Source organism: Leptodactylus fuscus, chromosome 1, assembly GCF_031893055.1.
Source record: "Leptodactylus fuscus isolate aLepFus1 chromosome 1, aLepFus1.hap2, whole genome shotgun sequence".
Classification (NCBI taxonomy): Eukaryota; Metazoa; Chordata; class Amphibia; order Anura; family Leptodactylidae; genus Leptodactylus; species Leptodactylus fuscus.
Window position 1 is genome coordinate 348881316 of NC_134265.1, and position 18908 is coordinate 348900223.

Here is an 18908-nt window from a genome sequence, read left to right on the forward strand (position 1 = left end):
CTGGTCTATGCAGCCTGCAAAAGAAAGGATGATTTTGTGCAATGCATTGCATTAGTGATCAGACCCCCTGGGGTTCAGCACCCCTAGGGGGTCTAATAAATGCAAAAAATATAATTTAAAAAAAGTTAAAAAAAATATAAAAAAATATAAAAAGTATTAAAATTCAAATCACCCCATTTGCCTAGAACACATATAAAAGTAGTTAAAAACTGTGAAACACATACATGTTAGGTATCCCCGCGTCCGAAATCGCCCGCTCTACAAATCTATAAAAATATTTTTCCTGTTCAGTAAACGCCGTAGCAGGAAAAATAGTCAAAAGTGCCAAACCGCCATTTTTTCACTGTTTTGATTCTGATAAAAATTTGAATAAAAAGTGATGAAAGCAATAACATTTCCCGAAAATGGTAGAACTAAAAAGTACACTCAGCCCCACAAAAAAAGACGCCCTATGCATCCCCGTACACTGATGTATAAAAAGTTACGGCTGTGGCGACTTTTAGAAAAAAAATGTTTTAACACAGTTTTGGATTTTTTTTAAGGTCAAAATGTAAATAAAACCATATAAATTTGGTATCACTGGAACCGTACCGAAACACAGAATACAGGGGACATGTCATTTTGGCTGCACAGTGAACGCCGTAAAACCAAAGCCCGTAAGAAAGTCGCAGAAATGCATTTTTTCTTCAAATCCACCCCATTCTGAATTTTTTTTCCTGCTTCCCAGTACATTATACAGAATAATTAATGGTGGCATCATGAAGAAAAATTTGTCCTGCAAAAATTAAGACCTCATATGGCTCTGGGAGCGGAGAAATAAAAAAGTTATGGAGTTTAGAAGGAGGGGAGTCAAAAACGAAAAACGAAAATCAAAAAAAAGCCAGGAAAGGGTTAATTTTCTTTTTTTTACCTTCCAAAACCATATTTAAAAAAAATAAAAAATAAAAAAATTCCATTCATAGAGCGATATGAGGGATTATTTTTTTGTGGGAGAGATAGCACTTTGTAATGGTACCATTTAATATTCAGCATGATGTACTGAGAATCTGAGGAAGAAAAATTGAACGGGGTGAAAATGGAAAAAAAACCTACATTTTAGCCACTTTTTTACGAGCTTTGTTTTTATAGCATTTACTGCGCAGCCAAGATGACATGCTAGCTATAGTCTATGGGTCAGTACAATTTCAACATTACCAAATTCATATAGATTATTATTATTAATTATTATTATTATTATTATTATTATTATTATTATTTATATTAAAACCTTAACAAAAATTCTAAATTATTAAAAACTCTTATGAAAAAAACCTATTTAATATTTTTGAATGTGGGAGTGCCTAATAAGTTTATGTTTAATTATTTTTTTCAATGTAGGATGAGGGGCTGATTTCATATTTATAAATTGTTTAAACTTTTTTTTAATTTTATTTAAAAAATAATTATTTTTACAATATTATATACAATATACAATATACAGTATATATATACAATATTATATACAATATACAAATGCAGTATTACAGTTTTTTAGGAAACCAATTAAACACAGTATCACAACATGCTGACAAATAATGCAAAAGACATTTAGAGCATATCCTGTGGATTTCAAAGATGAGACCCTCATCTTTCTCTAAAAACAACCCGGATCCTCCTCAAAATCCGCCTGCAAAAAATTCTGTTTGAACATACTGTACCTCAACACTGCTGACAAACTGGATTTGTCAGTCACCAAAGCCAGGGCAAACTGATTTAACGGAGTGCAAGTCACAACACAACCAGTGGGTGGCTGCATATAAATTCACATAACTAATCACTTATTGTGATACAATTTTGCAAATCAACATTGTCTTGAAAAGCTGATTATCTTGTTTCATAAATATTTGGACATGTCCCTCCAACAGGAAAGGTAAGTAATAGAGATGAGCGAGTAGTACTCGATCGAGTAGGTGTTCGATCGAATACTATGGTATTTGAAATATTCGTACTTGATCGAGTACCACTCGCTGTTTGAAGTTAAGATTCGATGCAGAACCAGCGTTGATTGGCAGAATGCTATACATTGCCAATCAACGCTGGTTCTTTTCTTACCTGTAGAAGTCTTCTCCCTGTGCAGCGTCCCCGCGTCCTCTTCCGGCTCTGCATTCACTCTGCTTAGCATCGGGCCTGGGCAGATCCGACTGCGCATGTCTGCGCGGCCGCGGGCATGCGCAGTCGGCTCTGCCTAGGCCCAATGCCTAGCAGAGTGAATTCAAGGCTGGAAGATGACGAGGGGACGCTGGACAGGGAGAAGAATCCAGCCCGACCCTCACTCGTGGACTTGGTAAGTAGAATTTGATCGAATGTTGCCTACCCCTGAAACGAGCATTTCCCCCCATAGACTATAATGGGATTTGAAACCCGTTCGAACAGTCGAACAGTGTGCGGCTGTTCGAATCGGATTTCGAACCCCGAACATTTTACTGTTCGCTCATCTCTAGTAAGTAATAAATCTACATGATAGAATGTTGAATTTCCAACCACCTTGGATTTTAGATGTTTCCTTCTTTTATTAAATTTACATAAAAAAAACCCCAAAAACCATAAAGTACACCTCTTTGCCTAAAACATGTAAGAGAAGTAAAAGAAATATTGTTAGACCTGAGGTCATTTCCATGGCCATTGAGGTCCACATGTACGCAAATCACATGACATAATTGTATTGTGCTTTCTCTTTGGGTCTATCCGAGAACTTTTTATGTCTAATAAACATCAGGAGTTTTTTTCTTCCTTTTTTTTGCTTTCCTGTTTTACTGCTTTGTACAATTTAAATGCAAATTTCCGCACTCTAAGCAGTCCGCCCCCCTCGCCTCTCCACACTTCCTCCACAGGGGTCTATAATACTATACATTAATTGGAATTTTGTGCCAACCAATTGTTTTCATGGTAATTTAATATCCAGGTTAAACTGTCACTTTTTTTTTCTATTATGTAAAACACTTTCCTTTTATTTTGCTGCTTAATTCATCTTTGATGAGATGGTTCGCTTCATCTCCATATTAGTTTTAACACTTTGTGCTCATTAATTTCTTAATATAAATGAAAGCGATAAAAGCTCCAAATCCCCTGCTATAAAAGATAAAATTCAGACTACCTTTAGTCACCAATAGGGGGAGCTTATGAGCTCACTACGTACTGTTATACAATAGAGTTCAATCTGTAAACAGTACGCTGTAAGTTGTTATGCTGCCCCTAGTGGTGGCCGCATGAAGCCAGCATTTTTACAGCTTTGATTTCTATAAAATCTATTAATGAATTCATTAGCACAGAATTTTAGGCGGATTTGGTTAAAGAGAAAGCAATAATTGTACGGCCTAACACTGGCCTTATGTTTTCAGTAAGGTGCTAGTCTATTAGTATTAGATGGAAGCACTTTTTCTTAGACTTTTCCGAAGCCAATAGTCATTTTTCTTGGCAATAATAATTTTTATGTTAATATCAAAGTTATTCTGAGGACAATTGAATAAAGTCATAACTCAAAAGAAATTTAATTGGAACAAAGGTGAGATATATGTAAAAGTATTCGCTAAACTTTTCTAACCATTTCATCTCCTCTTGGAAATGCAAATAACCCTCGTTCAAAGGGAAGGAAAATGTGTCTGTGGTCAGAGTCTCAATCTAGAACTATTAATAAAACATGGTATCTATCTATCTATCTATCTATCTATCTATCTATCTCCTATCTATCTATCTATCTATCTATCTATCTCCTATCTATCTATCTATCTATCTATCTATCTATCTATCTCATATCTATCTATCTATCTATCTATCTATCTATCTATCTATCTATCTCCTATCTATCTATCTATCTATCTATCTATCTATCTATCTATCCCTATCTATCTATCTCCTATCTATCTCATATCTATCTATCTCCTATCTATCTATCTATCTATCTATCTATCTATCTATCTATCTATCTATCTATCTATCTATCTCACCTTTTGTGTTGCAATTTGCCATACTGATATCTGCTATTTAGGATAGTCGGGCATGTAAATTACTTAGTCTGTCACAATCAGGAGACATTCATGTATTGCATGTAGCCACTATAAAACTATACATTGACAGGGCAATACGGTGGCTCAGTGGTTAGCACTGCAGCACTGGAGTCCTGGGTTTTCGAATCCTGACAAGGACAATATCTGCAAGGAGTTTGTATGTTCTCCTCATTTTTGCTTGGATTTCCTCCCATACTCCAAAGACAAACTGATAGGGCAAATGTAGATTGTGAGTTTTATATGGGCCTCAGAATCCAGAAAAAAAATATAGATTGACTCACTGGATTGGCTCACGAATATTCACTTAGAATTTATAACCACATATAACCACATATGACGTCACATCATGATCACCCTTTGGTATAACAAACCGCGCAGATCTTCGCCACACCCCAGCAGTGTTGGGTTTCCAAAGCTTGATGATCAAAATCAAATGTATTTAGGCAGAACATACAAGATAATTCCTTCTCGTTGATGAAGCGCTTTTGCCCCCCCCCCCCGCACAGTAATAATAGATTCTTACTAATGAGTTTTCCACAGTCTGTTACTTATAACAAGTCTCACTGTCATTCCCTCACATCTCGTAAGAAACCCATGAAGCGTCTTCCCCTATGTGGCTTCCACCAGATACGTTACCTTTTGAAGGCTGAGGAGCTTTGAAGCAAAGACGGCCGATTCTTCATCTGAGCAATCAAGAAAACGGATCAAATATTATTCAGAAGGAAATGATGTGAGACACAAAGCCGCGGTAATTAGCGGCGTCCATTGGCCTCATAATCAAGGAGCACGGACACGTTCGCGAGCGAGAATATGCGCTGTCTGTAATTAGGGGAGAATCGTCAAGCGAGGTTAATAAGATGAGTTAAGCGTTCCCTTCGGCAATAGAGGGGTTAAGCCAACTTGACGTCTGATCGTAGAGATCACTACACGTCTTGTTGTTTTAAGTATTTTTTGTAGTTTTTTTTTTGAAAAAAACAAAACAAAAAAGTGCTTTGCTTTGAAAAGATTGTCACTTTGGCATGAAGAATACGAGGAACAAGCAAATTAATGTCTCCTTCTAAAAGCTTAAAAGAGCCGGCAGCAATTAAAGTGAATAAATTACTCCCGATCTTCACATCCCGGTGTTGACATACAGATGACTGGAACTTTCGAGATGTTACAGTCATTTGTCTTCTTTATAGTGATAGATGCATTAGCCTGAGCGACCTTGCTATTCCTAAAAGACTTTGGATGGGAAGTAAATGTTTGCTTCAAATAAATCTTAAGTCAAAGAAGAAGAAGAAAAAGTTAGCTTCTTTCAGAGATGGGATTCAGTGATGGGACATGGCAAGGATGAAGAAGACCACAGTCATGGCAAGGCTGAAAAAGACGACAGCCATGGCAAGGATGAAGAAGATCAGTCATGGCAAGGGTGAAGAAGACCACAGCCATGGCAAGGATGAAGAAGATCAGTCATGGCAAGGGTGAAGAAGACCACAGTCATGGCAAGGATGAAGAAGATCAGTCATGGCAAAGGTGAAGAAGACCACAGTCATGGCAAGAACAAACAAGAACACAGCCATGGCAAAGATGAAGAAGACCACAGTCATGGCAAGAAGAAACAAGACCACAGTCATGGCAAAGATGAAGAAGATCAGCCATGACAAGGGTGAAGAAGACCACAGTCATGGAAAGGATGAAGAAAACCACAGGCATGGCAAGGGTGAAGAAGACCACAGCCATGACAAGGATGAAGAAGATCACAGCCATGGCAAGGATGGACAAAACCACAACCAAGGCAAGGATGAAGAAGACCACAGCCATGGCAAGGATGGACAAAACCACAACCAAGGCAAGGATGAAGAAGACCACAGCCATGGCAAGGATAAAGAAGTCCATATTCATGGAAAGGATGAACAAGACCACAACCATAGCAAGGGTGAAGAAAACAACAGGCATGGCAAGGGTGAAGAAGATCAGTCATGGCAAGGATGAACAAGACCACAGCCATGGCAAGATGAACAAGACCACAGCCATGGCAGGATGAACAAGACCACAGCCATGGCAGGATGAACAAGACCACAGCCATGGCAAGGGTGAACAAAACCACAACCAAGGCAAGGATGAAGAAGACCACAGCCATGGCAAGGATGAACAAGACCACAACCATGGCAAGGATGAAGAAGACCACAGCCATGGCAAGGATGAAGAAGACCACAGCCATGGCAAGGATGAACAAGACCACAGCCATGGCAAGGATGAAGAAGATCACAGGCATGGCAAGGATGAAGAAGATCACAGGCATGGCAAGGATGAAGAAGACCAGGGCCATCACAAGGATGAAGAAGGTCGATAATGGCCGATAGAAATCAATGAATCCATTTTTGACAGCTTATGTACCATTCCTTTTTGCATCCATCCCATTCCATTTTTTTCTGAATTTGATGGCCAAATGTCATTAGTTTTGCATCAGTTTTTAACTGTCAGTGAAAAAAATTGGATAGATTTTATTGGTCTTTTTTAGACCCAACCCACTTTCTAGCGGAGGGAAAACAGACATCAATCTGCTTTAAACTTTGTTAAAACGGATTCATTGATTTTTGTTCTGTGAAAATGGACAAAGCAATTTTTTTTAAGGATGTAAAAAACGTTAGTCAAAAAAACAGAGGTGTAAATAGACATAAGAAATCAACGTGTTCTCGAAACGGCCAAGGCGTCTGCCAGATGGACGATTTTCACTGTTGTGTGTTAGGCTATGTTCACATCTGCAATTTCATTATAGTCAAGGGCTGTGTATGTGTCTGTTATTTTAGCTGTCCGTTAGTCTGTTGTTCTGATCCTCGGTATTATGCCAGGAGAGGTTTTCAGGCTATAAATGCAGATAGCAAGCGGTGATCTCAAGAATGTCAAAGAAATAAAGTTCAAAGTATATTAAAAAGTTGCATAAAGTTCATGATATAATGATTAGGCTTCATCTTCCCTCCATGTCTCAGCTGGTCCTCGGGTCAATCACTTGTGACTGGAGAACCTGGTAAATCACTTCATAGTCATTACCTGCCATTGCCGCACATCATCTATACGAGGCGCGTGTTAATCCCTGCTGCAGCAATTATCCATCCTTGTCAATACAGATTATTCTATTATACAGCATGGTATGTGAAGGGAGCGAGCTCATGTAATACCGTCATACTGTCACATCCATATACATTAGATATATACATCATGATAACTACGGTTCTCTTATCTAGTTATCACTGCCGGTGTCACACAAGTGAATTATAGCTATATACCACCATCTGTATCCTGACTGTATACCCCAGCCTGACCGTAGGGCTAAGGGTCTGAACGAACATCATCTCATGAAATTAGTTTAACTAATTAAACTATGAAGTATCACATGTGGAATTATAGACTTAACCAAAAAATGTGAAACAACTGAAAATCTGTTTTATATTCTCGGTTCTTCAAAGTGGTAACCTTTTGCTTTGATTCCTGCTTTGCACACTCTTGGCATTCTCTTGATGAGCTCCATGAGGTAGTCACCAGGAATGGTTTTCACTTCACAGGTGTGCCCTGTCAGGTTTAATCAGTGGAATTTCTTGCCTTATAAATGGGGTTGGGACCATCAGTTGTGTTGTGCAGAAGTCAGGTGGATACACAGCTGATAGTCCTACTGAATAGACTGTTAGAATTTGTATTATGGCAAGAAAAAAGCAGCGAAGTAAAGAAAAACGAGTGGCCATCATTACTTTAAGAGATGAAGGTCAGTCAGTCTGAAAAATTGGGAAAACTTTGAAAGTGTCCCCAAGTGCAGTTGCAAAAATCATCAAAGAAACTGGCTGACATGAGGACCGCCCCAGGAAAGGAAGACCAAGAGTCACCTCTGCTGCGGAGGAGGATAAGTTCATCTGAGTTACCAGCCTCAGAAATCGCAGGTTACCAGCAGCTCAGATTAGAGAGCAAGTCAATGCCACACAGAGTTCTAGCAGCAGACACATCTCTACAACAACTGGTAAGAGGAGACTTTGTGCAGCAGCCGGCCTTCATGGTAAAATAGCGGCTAGAAAACCACTGCTAAGGACAGGCAACAAGCAGAAGAGACTTGTGTGGGCTAAAGAACCCAAGGAATGGACATTAAACCAGTGGAAATCTGTGCTTTGGTCTGATGGGTCCAAATTTGAGATCTTTGGCTCCAACTACCATGTCTTTGTGCGACGCAGAAAACGTGAACGGATGGACTCTATATGCCTGGTTCCCACCGTGAAGCATGGGGGAGGAGGTGTGATGGTGTGGGGGTGCCAAACTGGTGACACTGTTGGGGATTTATACTGAACCAGCATGGCTACCACAGCATCTTGCAGTGGCATGCTATTCCATCCGGTTTGTGTTTAGTTGGACCATCATTTATTTTTCAACAGGACAATGACCCCAAACACCTCCAGGCTGTGTAAGGGCTATCTGACCAAGAAGGAGGGTGATGGGGTGCTACGCCAGATGACCTGGCTTCCACAGTCACCAGACCTGAACCCAATCCAGATGGTTTGGGGTGAGCTGGACCGCAGAGTGAAGGCAAAAGGGCCAACAAGTGCTAAGCATCTCTGGGAACTCCTTCAAGACTGTTGGAAGACCATTTCAGGTGACTACCTCTGGAAGCTCATCAAGAGAATACCAAGAGTGTGCAAAGCAGGAATCAAAGCAAAAGGTGGCTACTGTGAAGAACCGAGAATATAAGACAGATTTTCAGTTGTGTCACACTTTATTGTTAAGTCTATAATCCCACATGTGTTACTTCATAGTTTTGATGCCTTCAGTGCAAATCTACAATTGTCATAGTCATGAAAATACAGAAAACTCTTTGGATGAGAAGGTGTGTTCAAACTTTTGGCCGGTACTGTATGTGTCCACTCTAATCTTAGCTCAAATTCACATATAGACTCCAAATGATCATGAAACCACAGCACAATACATTACATTCAGAACAGTACTGTAATACACTAACATAGTCCTTGACAGGCATTCACAATACAACCAGTGAGTAGCCACTCATACCCACATGTAGACTAGATATCTTGTGACAGAGTATCAATACATCATATTTCTTTGAAAATCTGATGATCTCACACATATCAGTAATATCAGACACATTTGTATAGAGAGTCTATGGCTGAACATTGTATGGCAGCCTTTATTTTTTTAGGCTCTAAGTATATTTTTCCCGTGCATGGTGGCCGCAGCAAGGTATATCATAGCTACCTAGGCAGTTGTGTATATGTATTTTTGGTATTATTTGTCACATTTCATGTATACTTTAACTAGACATAATACGGCACGGTAATATGACCATATGCAATGTTGGTCGTACATGTGGCATCATGCAACATTGATGACTCTTTTACCTGCACTGACACATTGTAGCAAACCATCAGAACATAAGAACGATTATTGCTGCAGATACACCTGCCCACAGAGCATTGTCTAGCTTGTCTCGTTTGATACAATTGTAACAATCCATTAGCAGACCGAGATCTTAAACTGGACTATAAAGTATATTGTAGAAGGTTGCAGAACTTTTCATTATATGACAATTAAAGGGATTGTTCATCATGTATTAAAAACTCCCTGGGGGGCGGTGTTGGGTAAAATAAAAAAATAAAAAAAAACAATGATACTCCCCCACCCTATCCCTTGAGCCCTCCGATCCGACGCAGGAAGTGCAAAGCATAAGGCGACTATTGTGGCCAATCCCTGGCCTCAGTGGTCACCTCTAAGGCCAGGGATTGGCTACAATAGTCACCTGACCCTCTACAGTTCCGGCCCTGGAAGTCTATGGATTGAAGCGAATGGGGGACATTCTGCTCAACCCAAGGCCCGGAGGAAGGTGAGTATCATTTCTTTTTTATTGTACCCCATTACTGGCCCCAGATCCTAAGACTTCCCACAGGTCAGACTCCCCCTGGAGGGCTATGGTACAAGGTGATGTCATAACGTTACCCCTATCAAGTGGAATTCTATCCTCTACCTCGACTTATCTTTCAGTAAATAATTGTAATCCCCATGTAATAACAATTCTGGAGCATCTTCTCTTATTTTGTGCTGTTCCTCTGTTATTCCTCCTGGAAATTTGCAGTACTGAGAACTTGGCATGTCTCTGTACACTCTGACACTGTCCAATCAGTGCTATCGATGTCAGACACTTTCACAAGGGAAATGGCAGCGCGCATTGGTTAAGTCACCTATTTCCAGGAGGAATAACAGAGGGATAAGAGTTATAAGATGAAAACTTCCTGAATTATTATATCACGAAGAATACCAATATTTACCAAAACCGCCATGTCAGGAGAGGGGACTGATCCCCTTTAAAATCAATACAGGTGGCGCTTTCATATCCCTAGACTGGAAAGGTGCCCTCTGCAATGAGCCACAGCGCAGCTCATTCGTGGTGGCGGATGTTATAGCGGTGCGTGGCAGCGGCGAGGAGGAGGAGGCGCCATTACTTGTCAGATTGGCAGACTGCAAGCAGTACGGCACGGGGAGCAGATGTTACAATAAAGCCAGCAGACACAGACAAATAGCAATTCATTCTGTACCAGATGAAACTAATCACAATTCATATGATCCGCCGTGAAATTCATCTCTTCAGAAAGAAGTGGAATATTTTACAATTAGGAGGTAGGGGCCAAAAACGCTCTTCGTTTAAGCAAATTCCATGGAAACTATTCAATGTGTCAAATCAAAAAAACCCAATTTAACAGATGAGAGCCGCATAGAAAATGTCACCCTGCGCTGCGCACCTACAGGGATCTTTATTTCTACACACAAAATATACCTAAGGGGTCCGATACCTTTGTAATACAATGTTATTGTGTAGGGACGGGTTCACGTTACAGTATTGCATGTGTATTGTCCAGTGTATACAATGCTCTGCAATACCGATACATTGTAGCAAAAGAAGCGGGACAAGGGAGAGATTTGTGCCCATAAAACTGTGCCTGCCATTGTAACAAAGCCACAGCTGTGATACGTAATGGGGAACATGGTCATAGGGACCACGAGTCACATGACCATGAAGAGCCCAAACCAACATGACTTGTGGATACAGTTGTAACAAACCCACAGATGTGATAAGTAATGGGGAACATGGTCATAGGAATAAGAAGACAGGACCACTAGTCACATGACCATGAAGAGCCCAAACCAACATGACTTGTGGATACAGTTGTAACAAACCCGCAGCATATCCATAGGGTAGGGGGTAAGAGTGTAATTGTTGGGGGTATGACCACTAGGACCCTTGTTGATCATAAGAATTGGGGTCCCAAGTCTACAACTGCCCATGCAACTCTATGGGACAGGTGGACTTTCCGCAGTCTCCAGCCACCCCGTAGAGATGACGTAGAAGCATCGAGCACAGATGTATCCGCTCCATTAAAATGGGGGGACCTGGGATCCCCATTCCTGTGGACAGTAGATATTAGTGGTAAGTTGCCCTTATTGAATCAAGGAAACCATCACTTTGTAGATAAAATCTGGATCAACGTCTGAAAGGAAACATGGACTATAGTCAACATGGACATGAATGAGAAAAACCAAGCAAAGACGGGACAACCATCAAGATTCCAAACCAACCTCACTTGTCCCTCTTGATACCATCAGTATCTATGAAATAACCCCATCATTGTAGGCAGTATTCTTACAGAACAGTGGGGTAAAACCAGGGATGACCATGACCTTCCTTATCATGACATCTACCCAAGACCTTGGTTGACCTTGAGCAGATGGCTCAGCATGGATGCCATGGCCATGGCTGGATCATCCATGGAAGAAAGAATTTAGGAGAAACTATTCCTAGACATGTCCTAGGGATGAGGTAAGGAGGATTTCTGGACTTCACCAGCTCTTACCTGGGTGACCAGTGGCTCGAGAAGACTCTCCACAGTAAGAGTCCGGATTTCGAGACTTTTAGGGTCCCATTTAAGAATGATTGGTGATGTCGCGGACGTCATTTTTCCTGAAAAACATTGAAAGGGAAGGTTTAGAAATGGCAAAACAACACAATCCAGCAAATAGTAACAGATAAGTAGATGAGGACAAGTGGACTTCAAGGTCAACTGTGCAGCGAGAGGAAAGGTCCCATTGGTCAGACCCCAAGAAAATAAAAATGCCCTGTCCTATAGAAGAACTGGGTGACAACCAATATGGCTGCCAGTAGATGTCTAATAGTGGATGTCACCCAGCTTACTAGATCTCCTAAGTTCTGCCCCTGGACTTGCTAGTCAAGCTTAATAGGAAAGTTCTACAAGTCGCTCGTAAGAATTTTTGTTTCAATTCACAATTTCAAGGTCTTTGCTATTATTTGCAACCAGAAACCAACCCCCCCTCAAAACTACAAGTATATCTCCATTGTATCCCGTCAATATCCATCAGAAGCAGAAATCTGTCCTGAGGGTTTGTTACAATGTATCAGCGCAGGTAAATGTATCACCCTGGAGACTGCAGAGACTGGATACAATATTAGTAAACTGTAACAAGTAAAAGGTTTTGTAAGATTTTACCCTCTGGGTGTAAAGGAGCAAGGAGCGGAATTAAACCACAAAGTATATTACAAAGATGCTAAATTTTTCATTTACAAGAATAAATGAAATTATGTAGAAAATCAGGAACAAAAACGGACAGAATTTCCCATAAAAGGGTTTGCTGGGCTAAAAATATTGATGACCTATCCTAAAGATAGGTCACCAATGTCAGATTATGGCACCCGACACCCTCACCCTTCAGCTGTCATCATGATTGGTGATGTGCAGAGAATGAAACAAGAAACAGACAGCTCTGTTCTCTGTGTAGTGGTCAGACCAGGTACTGCAGTCCATCTAAGCTGCAGTGACTCAGTTCCACCACTAGACACAGAACAGCGCTGTCTGCTTCCTGCCCCATTCTCTGTGTATCAGCTAATGACAGAAACTCAATCCCTTTCCATCCAGTCATTCCAACTTTAAGGGTGTTTTTGGAGGCAAGCACATGGATTTCTGACTCCTCATTAATTATGGTAAGTCTGCGGCGGACGTGTTAATATACCGGAAAATTTTGCGTCAAGTTACGTTGTTTTTATTAGAATGATGAAATTGTAGTCTCAAGCAAAACATTCAGACTTCTAAGAAAACTTCCAGATCGGTGACGGCAAGGTGAAGCGTCGGAAACCAATTACAGTCGCGCTGCCGCAGTGGAGCGGGACAGAAATGAAGGTGTCTCCGCTGATTTTGGTAACTCGCCGTCTCGAGGTGTCCGGCTGTCAGTTACAAGGAGTTTTAAAGACTACGAGTGAAACAGCCGATTATCTTGACCCAGAAGGAATTATAAAAGGTCCTCGGAGAAGAAATGCGCAAGACGTCTAAAATGTAGCTGTCTCCTCCGGGTCAGACTCCTACTTCAAAGCAAAGACAACCTGACATGCTGTAGACAACCTGCTCAGTTAAGATGCTGCAAGGAAAACAAGATGTTACTCTGCAATTTAGCTAAGTCTCTTAATAAGGAATGATGGCAGCAGCAGGACAGGAGTGTGTTGATCTTGCGGTGGGACAGTGACTAGGGTTGAGCCGATCTTGACTTTTTAGGATCGATTTTGAAATCCGATTTCCGATCATTTTTCATTCGAACCCGATCTCGATCCCAATTCCGATCCCAATGCAAGTCAATGGGATTTTTTTACTAATCGGAGATCGGATTTTAAAAACAATCCTATTCACTACACAGCATGGAATCTAACAAGTGAACACTTTAATTGTTAGTATCCACGCTGTGTAGTGATATTTTTTTAATCGCTAAGTAGCCAGAGGATTTTCTTTAATCCTCTGGCTACTTAGTCCCCCCTGGTGTCCACTTACCTGCAGAGATGGCTGGTCCGGTGCCCAGTGTTCTCGTTCTTCTTCACCTCTCTGCCCCCGCCTCCCAGGTTAGGAGAGTGTGGGCGGGTACTGGGAGGGGAGACGTCACGTCTCCTCGCCCTGTACCCACCCACACTCTCCTAAGCCACAAGCCCCGCCTTCTTCCTAGCTCTTTAACACTAACCTGGGAGGCGGGGGCAGCGAAGTGAAGAAGACTGAGAACACCGGACACCGGACCAGCCATCTCTGCAGGTAAGTAGCTACTAGAGATGTTAGCTAGTCTCCCATTAGAATGAATAGACACAGCCGGCGCGCAGGGGGTTAAGGCTGTGTGCCGGCTGCTTCCATTCATTCCTATGGAACCGCAGCGAGCCTTCACAATGAGTATATACTCCGCTCAGAATGAGTGGAGCGTATACTCAGTGTGAAGGCTAACATTGTTAGCTTTTCCCAGAATGCTTGGCCAGTAGCAAAGCATTGCGGGAAATAATCTCCGATCTCGATCCCACCTAAAAAGATCATGTTCGGAATTCTGATCGCGATTGTGAAATTTTCTCGATGGCCGATCGGAATCCGATCTTTTCCGAACATGATCGCTCAACCCTAGCAGTGACCTGTCTACTGATGTGAGGATATCAATGAAGGGTATATGTGACAGGGATAGGGTCGTGATAAAGTCGTGAAAAGTTACATAATAAAATGAGTTGGATCTCTGGCAGCAGACATAATAGCAGCAGAAGAGTGTGTTGATCTTGCAGTGGAGCAGTGACCTGTCCACAGATGTGATGATTGCTGTTATGGTCTGGGGATCTCTGGACCATGGACTGGCCGCTGACTGATAACTTCTCAATCAAGTGTAAGGGAAAACACAAAAGAAAAAACAAGACCAAGAGCCATTTGGAATATCTTGTGTGTTACTCCTAATTCCTGCCTTGCACACTGGAAGTAGCCGTGGGCCCGACTAGCTAACCTGAGTGGGCGCGGACACAGCCGGAGAAATAAGTCACCTACACGTGAAACAGAAATCCCTGACTAGTTTCACATTTAGGAAGGGGAGTCAGATACAGAAAAAGCCCCCACAGGTGTCCGGCTGCACTAACAGTGAATAGGAGTAGAGATGAGTGAGTCGTTTTGATCGAATTCATCCCCTGCATAGTTATTGTTGCAAAAAAAAAAGCGCCAGGGAAGGTGGGATGGGAATCGAATATTTCCCACGTGGTATTCAACCGAGTACAACAATAACTATGAAAAGGGAGGTATTCCATCAAATACTATTTGCTCATCTCTAAATACGAGGGAACACAATGTATAGAGCAGAAACTAATAGGAGAAACACAGAAATACTGAAACTATGCAAAGGGATAGGAAAAACAGAACTTAGTATCACACACCAAAAACCCTACAAAAAGTCCAAACATCCAAGCGGTAAAAGGCTAGGGTTCACTGCGCCTGGGACAACAATGCTTGGATAAGTATGCTCAATACTCAATATTAGGCAGCAAGGAAGGCTGAATGGGCCAGGAATAGGGTTGAGCGATCGTGTTCGGAAAAAATCGGATTACGATCAGCGATCTGTTTAGGTGGGATCGAGATCGGTGAACAATGTTAGCCTTCACACTGAGTATATGCTCCACTCATTCTGAGTGGAGTGTATACTCAGTGTGAAGGCTCCGCTGCAGTTCCATAGGATTGAATGGAAGCAGCTGGCACACAGCCTTAATCCCCCTGCGTCCATTCATTCTAATGGGAGACTAGCTATCATCTCTAGTAGCTACTTACCTGCAGAGATGGCTGGTGTGGTGCCCGGTGTTCTCATTCTTCGCTTCGCTGCCCCCGCCTCCCAGGTTAGTGTTAAAGAGCTAGGAAGAAGGCGGGCCTTGTGGCTTAGGAGAGTGTGGGCGGGTACAGGGCGGGGAGACGTGACGTCTCCCCTCCCAGTACCTGCCCACACTCTCCTAACCTGGGAAACAGGGGGCAGCGAGGTGAAGAAGAACGAGAACACCGGGCATCGGACCAGCTATCTCTGCAGGTAAGTGGACACCAGGGGCTTCTAAGTAGCCAGAGGATTAAAAAAAATCCTCTGGCTACTTAGTGATTAAAAAAAAAAAAATCTCTACACAGCGTGGATTCTAACAATTAAAGCGTTCCATTGTTAGATTCCATGCTGTATAGTGAATAGGATTGCTTTTAAAATCTGATCTACGATTAGTAAAAAAAATCCCATTGACTTGCATTGGGATTGGAATTGGGATTGAGATCGTGTTCGAATGAAAAATGATCGGAAATCGGATTTCAAAATCGATCCTGAAAAGTCAAGATCGGCTCTACCCTAGCCAGGACTCAGACACAGATGAATGAGCAGTTTCAGGCAGACAGACCATTTCTGGAACACAGGAAACTGAAGCTTAAGACCGGCATCTGACAGCATGCAAAGCAGATTTAAATAGTAAGAGCAGGTCTCAGAACCGCCCACAGCCTGTAATCAGCTCTCAGCACTGCAAAGGACTTAACCCCTTCAGAGGCAAAGACACCCTAAGGCACTGACCCACAAAGCAACTCATCACGTGATCCACGCATGAGCGCTACCGTAGAAACGTCATGCCCAGTGCGAGCATTCCCCTCAGCGCGTCAGATGATTCTTGCGCCGAATGCTGAACCTAACAGGATGAGACTGCAAAGACCAGGTCATAAGAATTTCAGTGAGGGCTAACTGTATCAGGACAGGGTCATGATAAGAGGCGGGAATGGGGGCAAGTGGAAGATAAAATACTGAGAATTACATAATGAGCTGAAAACCCTGCACAATGTCTTTCAGCAGACGAGTGTGCTGATATTGTAGTAGGCAGTGACCTGTCCGCTCATATATAAAGATATTAATGAGGGCACGGCGGTAAGTGAGAAGGGTAGGGTCATGATGAGGGGAATGGGAAAGGTGAAAGATCAGATACTGAGAAATAATAATAATAATAATAATAATAATAATAATAATAATAATAATAATAATATGAGCTGAGTACACAGCAATGTATTTCAGAAGAGGAGTGTGCTGAACTTGCAGGAGACAGTGACCTGTCTACTCATATAAGATTATCAGTGACAATACAGCTATCTGTGACAGAGACAAGGTCATGATATTAGGAGGAGTGGGAGATCTAATACTCAGAATCGCAAGTGAGCTGGACACCCAGCAGCACAGAGTATTTCAGTGGCGGAGTCTGTTGATCTTTTGGAAGGAAGTAACCTGTCCGCTTATTTAGGGATATAAGTGAAGGCAAGGCTGTATGTGACAGGGGCAAGGTTGTGATATGAGAAGGATTGGAAGATCTAATACTGATAATGGCATCATTTGAATGAGATAAATACTCTGCAGCACAAAGTATTTCAGTAGAGGAGTTTACTGAATTTGCAAGAGGCAGTGACCTGTCCACTCAAATAAGAATATTAGCAAGGGCAGTGCTTTACGTGACAGGGACAGGGTCATGATATGTGGTGGAATGGGAGAATAGGTGGGAAAATTAACTGAATCTCTGGCATCACAAACCATTTCGGCAGAAGAGTGTGTTGATCATGTAGGAGGCAGTGACCTGTCCTCTCATATGGTGATGTTCTATGAGGCTCGGATTGGATCATGATGTGACTGGGAGAGAGTGCAAGATCTAATATTGAGAATTATAAAATAAATGGAGCGGAGTGCACAGCATTGAATATGACTGTGATGATCTTGCAGGGGGCAGTGACCTCTTCACTCATATGATGATGTTCTATGAGGCTGGGATTGGATCATGATGTGACTGGGAGACATGTAAGTCATGGGAAACAGGAGTGGTCCCTTTAGATTGGAAAAGGGCAAATGTTGTCCCCATCTACAAAAAGGGGAAAAGGGACGATCCAGGAAATTACAGGCCGGTAAGTCTGACCTCGATAGCAGGAAAAATCTTTGAGCAAATTGTCAAGGAACATTTACTTCGGTACCTGGATGGGAAGGCATTAATTAACCAGAGCCAGCACGGCTTTATGACCAATAAATCTTGTCAGACTAACCTAATTTCCTTCTACAACAAAATCACTGAATGGTTGGACCAAGGGAATGCCGTGGACATAGTATATCTTGACTTCAGTAAGGCATTTGATAAAGTATCACATAACCTTCTTATTGAAAAAATGATTAAGTATGGCTTTGACAAAAAATCAGGTAGGTGGATTCACAACTGGCTTAATGATCGGGCACAACGAGTAATACTAAATGGCTACACATCCAACTGGAAGAAAGTCAAAAGCGGGGTGCCGCAGGGCTCTGTTCTGGGCCCAGTACTTTTTAATATCTTTATAAATGATCTGGACGATGGAATTATTGGGGAACTCATAAAATTTGCAGATGATACGAAGATAGGAGGAATAGCCAACACTAGAGAGGAGAGAGAGTGTATTCAAAAGGACTTAGACACACTGGAACAATGGGCTGAGGCGAACAAAATGGTATTTAACAGGGACAAATGCAAAGTTCTACATCTGGGTAACAGAAATGTAAAAAACATATATAGTATGGGAGGAATAGAACTAAGTGATAACATAGGGGAAAAGGACTTGGGCATAATAGTAGATCACAAATTCAACATGAGCCAACAGTGCGGTGCTGCTGCAAAAAAGGCTAATAAAATTCTGGGATGTATTAAGACAAGCATTGAATCTAGATGAAGAGAGGTCATTATTCCGCTGTACTCTTCCCTGGTCAGACCACACCTGGAATACTGTGTACAGTTCTGGGCGCCTCAATTCAAGAAAGACATCGATATATTGGAGCAAGTCCAGAGAAGAGCAACCAAAATGGTGGAAGGTCTGCAAACCATGTCCTATGAGGAGCGGCTAAAAGAACTGGGACTGTTTAGTTTGCAGACGAGAAGGCTGAGGGGAGATTTAATAGCAGTCTACAAATATCTGAGAGGTAGTCACCGTGCAGAGGGATCTCCCCTATTCTCATTAGCACAAGGAAGTACAAGAAGCAATGGGA

General features: G+C 41.8%; 1 protein-coding gene across 2 annotated transcripts in view; it reads right to left on the reverse strand.

Moving 5' to 3' along the window:
- CTNNA2 (catenin alpha 2) overlaps positions 1-18908 on the reverse strand; it is a 1647901-nt gene that overhangs the window by 1469697 nt on the left and 159296 nt on the right. For both annotated transcript variants that reach the window (XM_075261702.1, XM_075261694.1), the window contains exon 2: positions 11924-12030. In XM_075261702.1, coding sequence (XP_075117803.1) covers positions 11924-12025 — 102 coding nt within the window. In that variant the 5' untranslated portion in view covers positions 12026-12030. The remainder of the gene's footprint in view (positions 1-11923; positions 12031-18908) is intronic.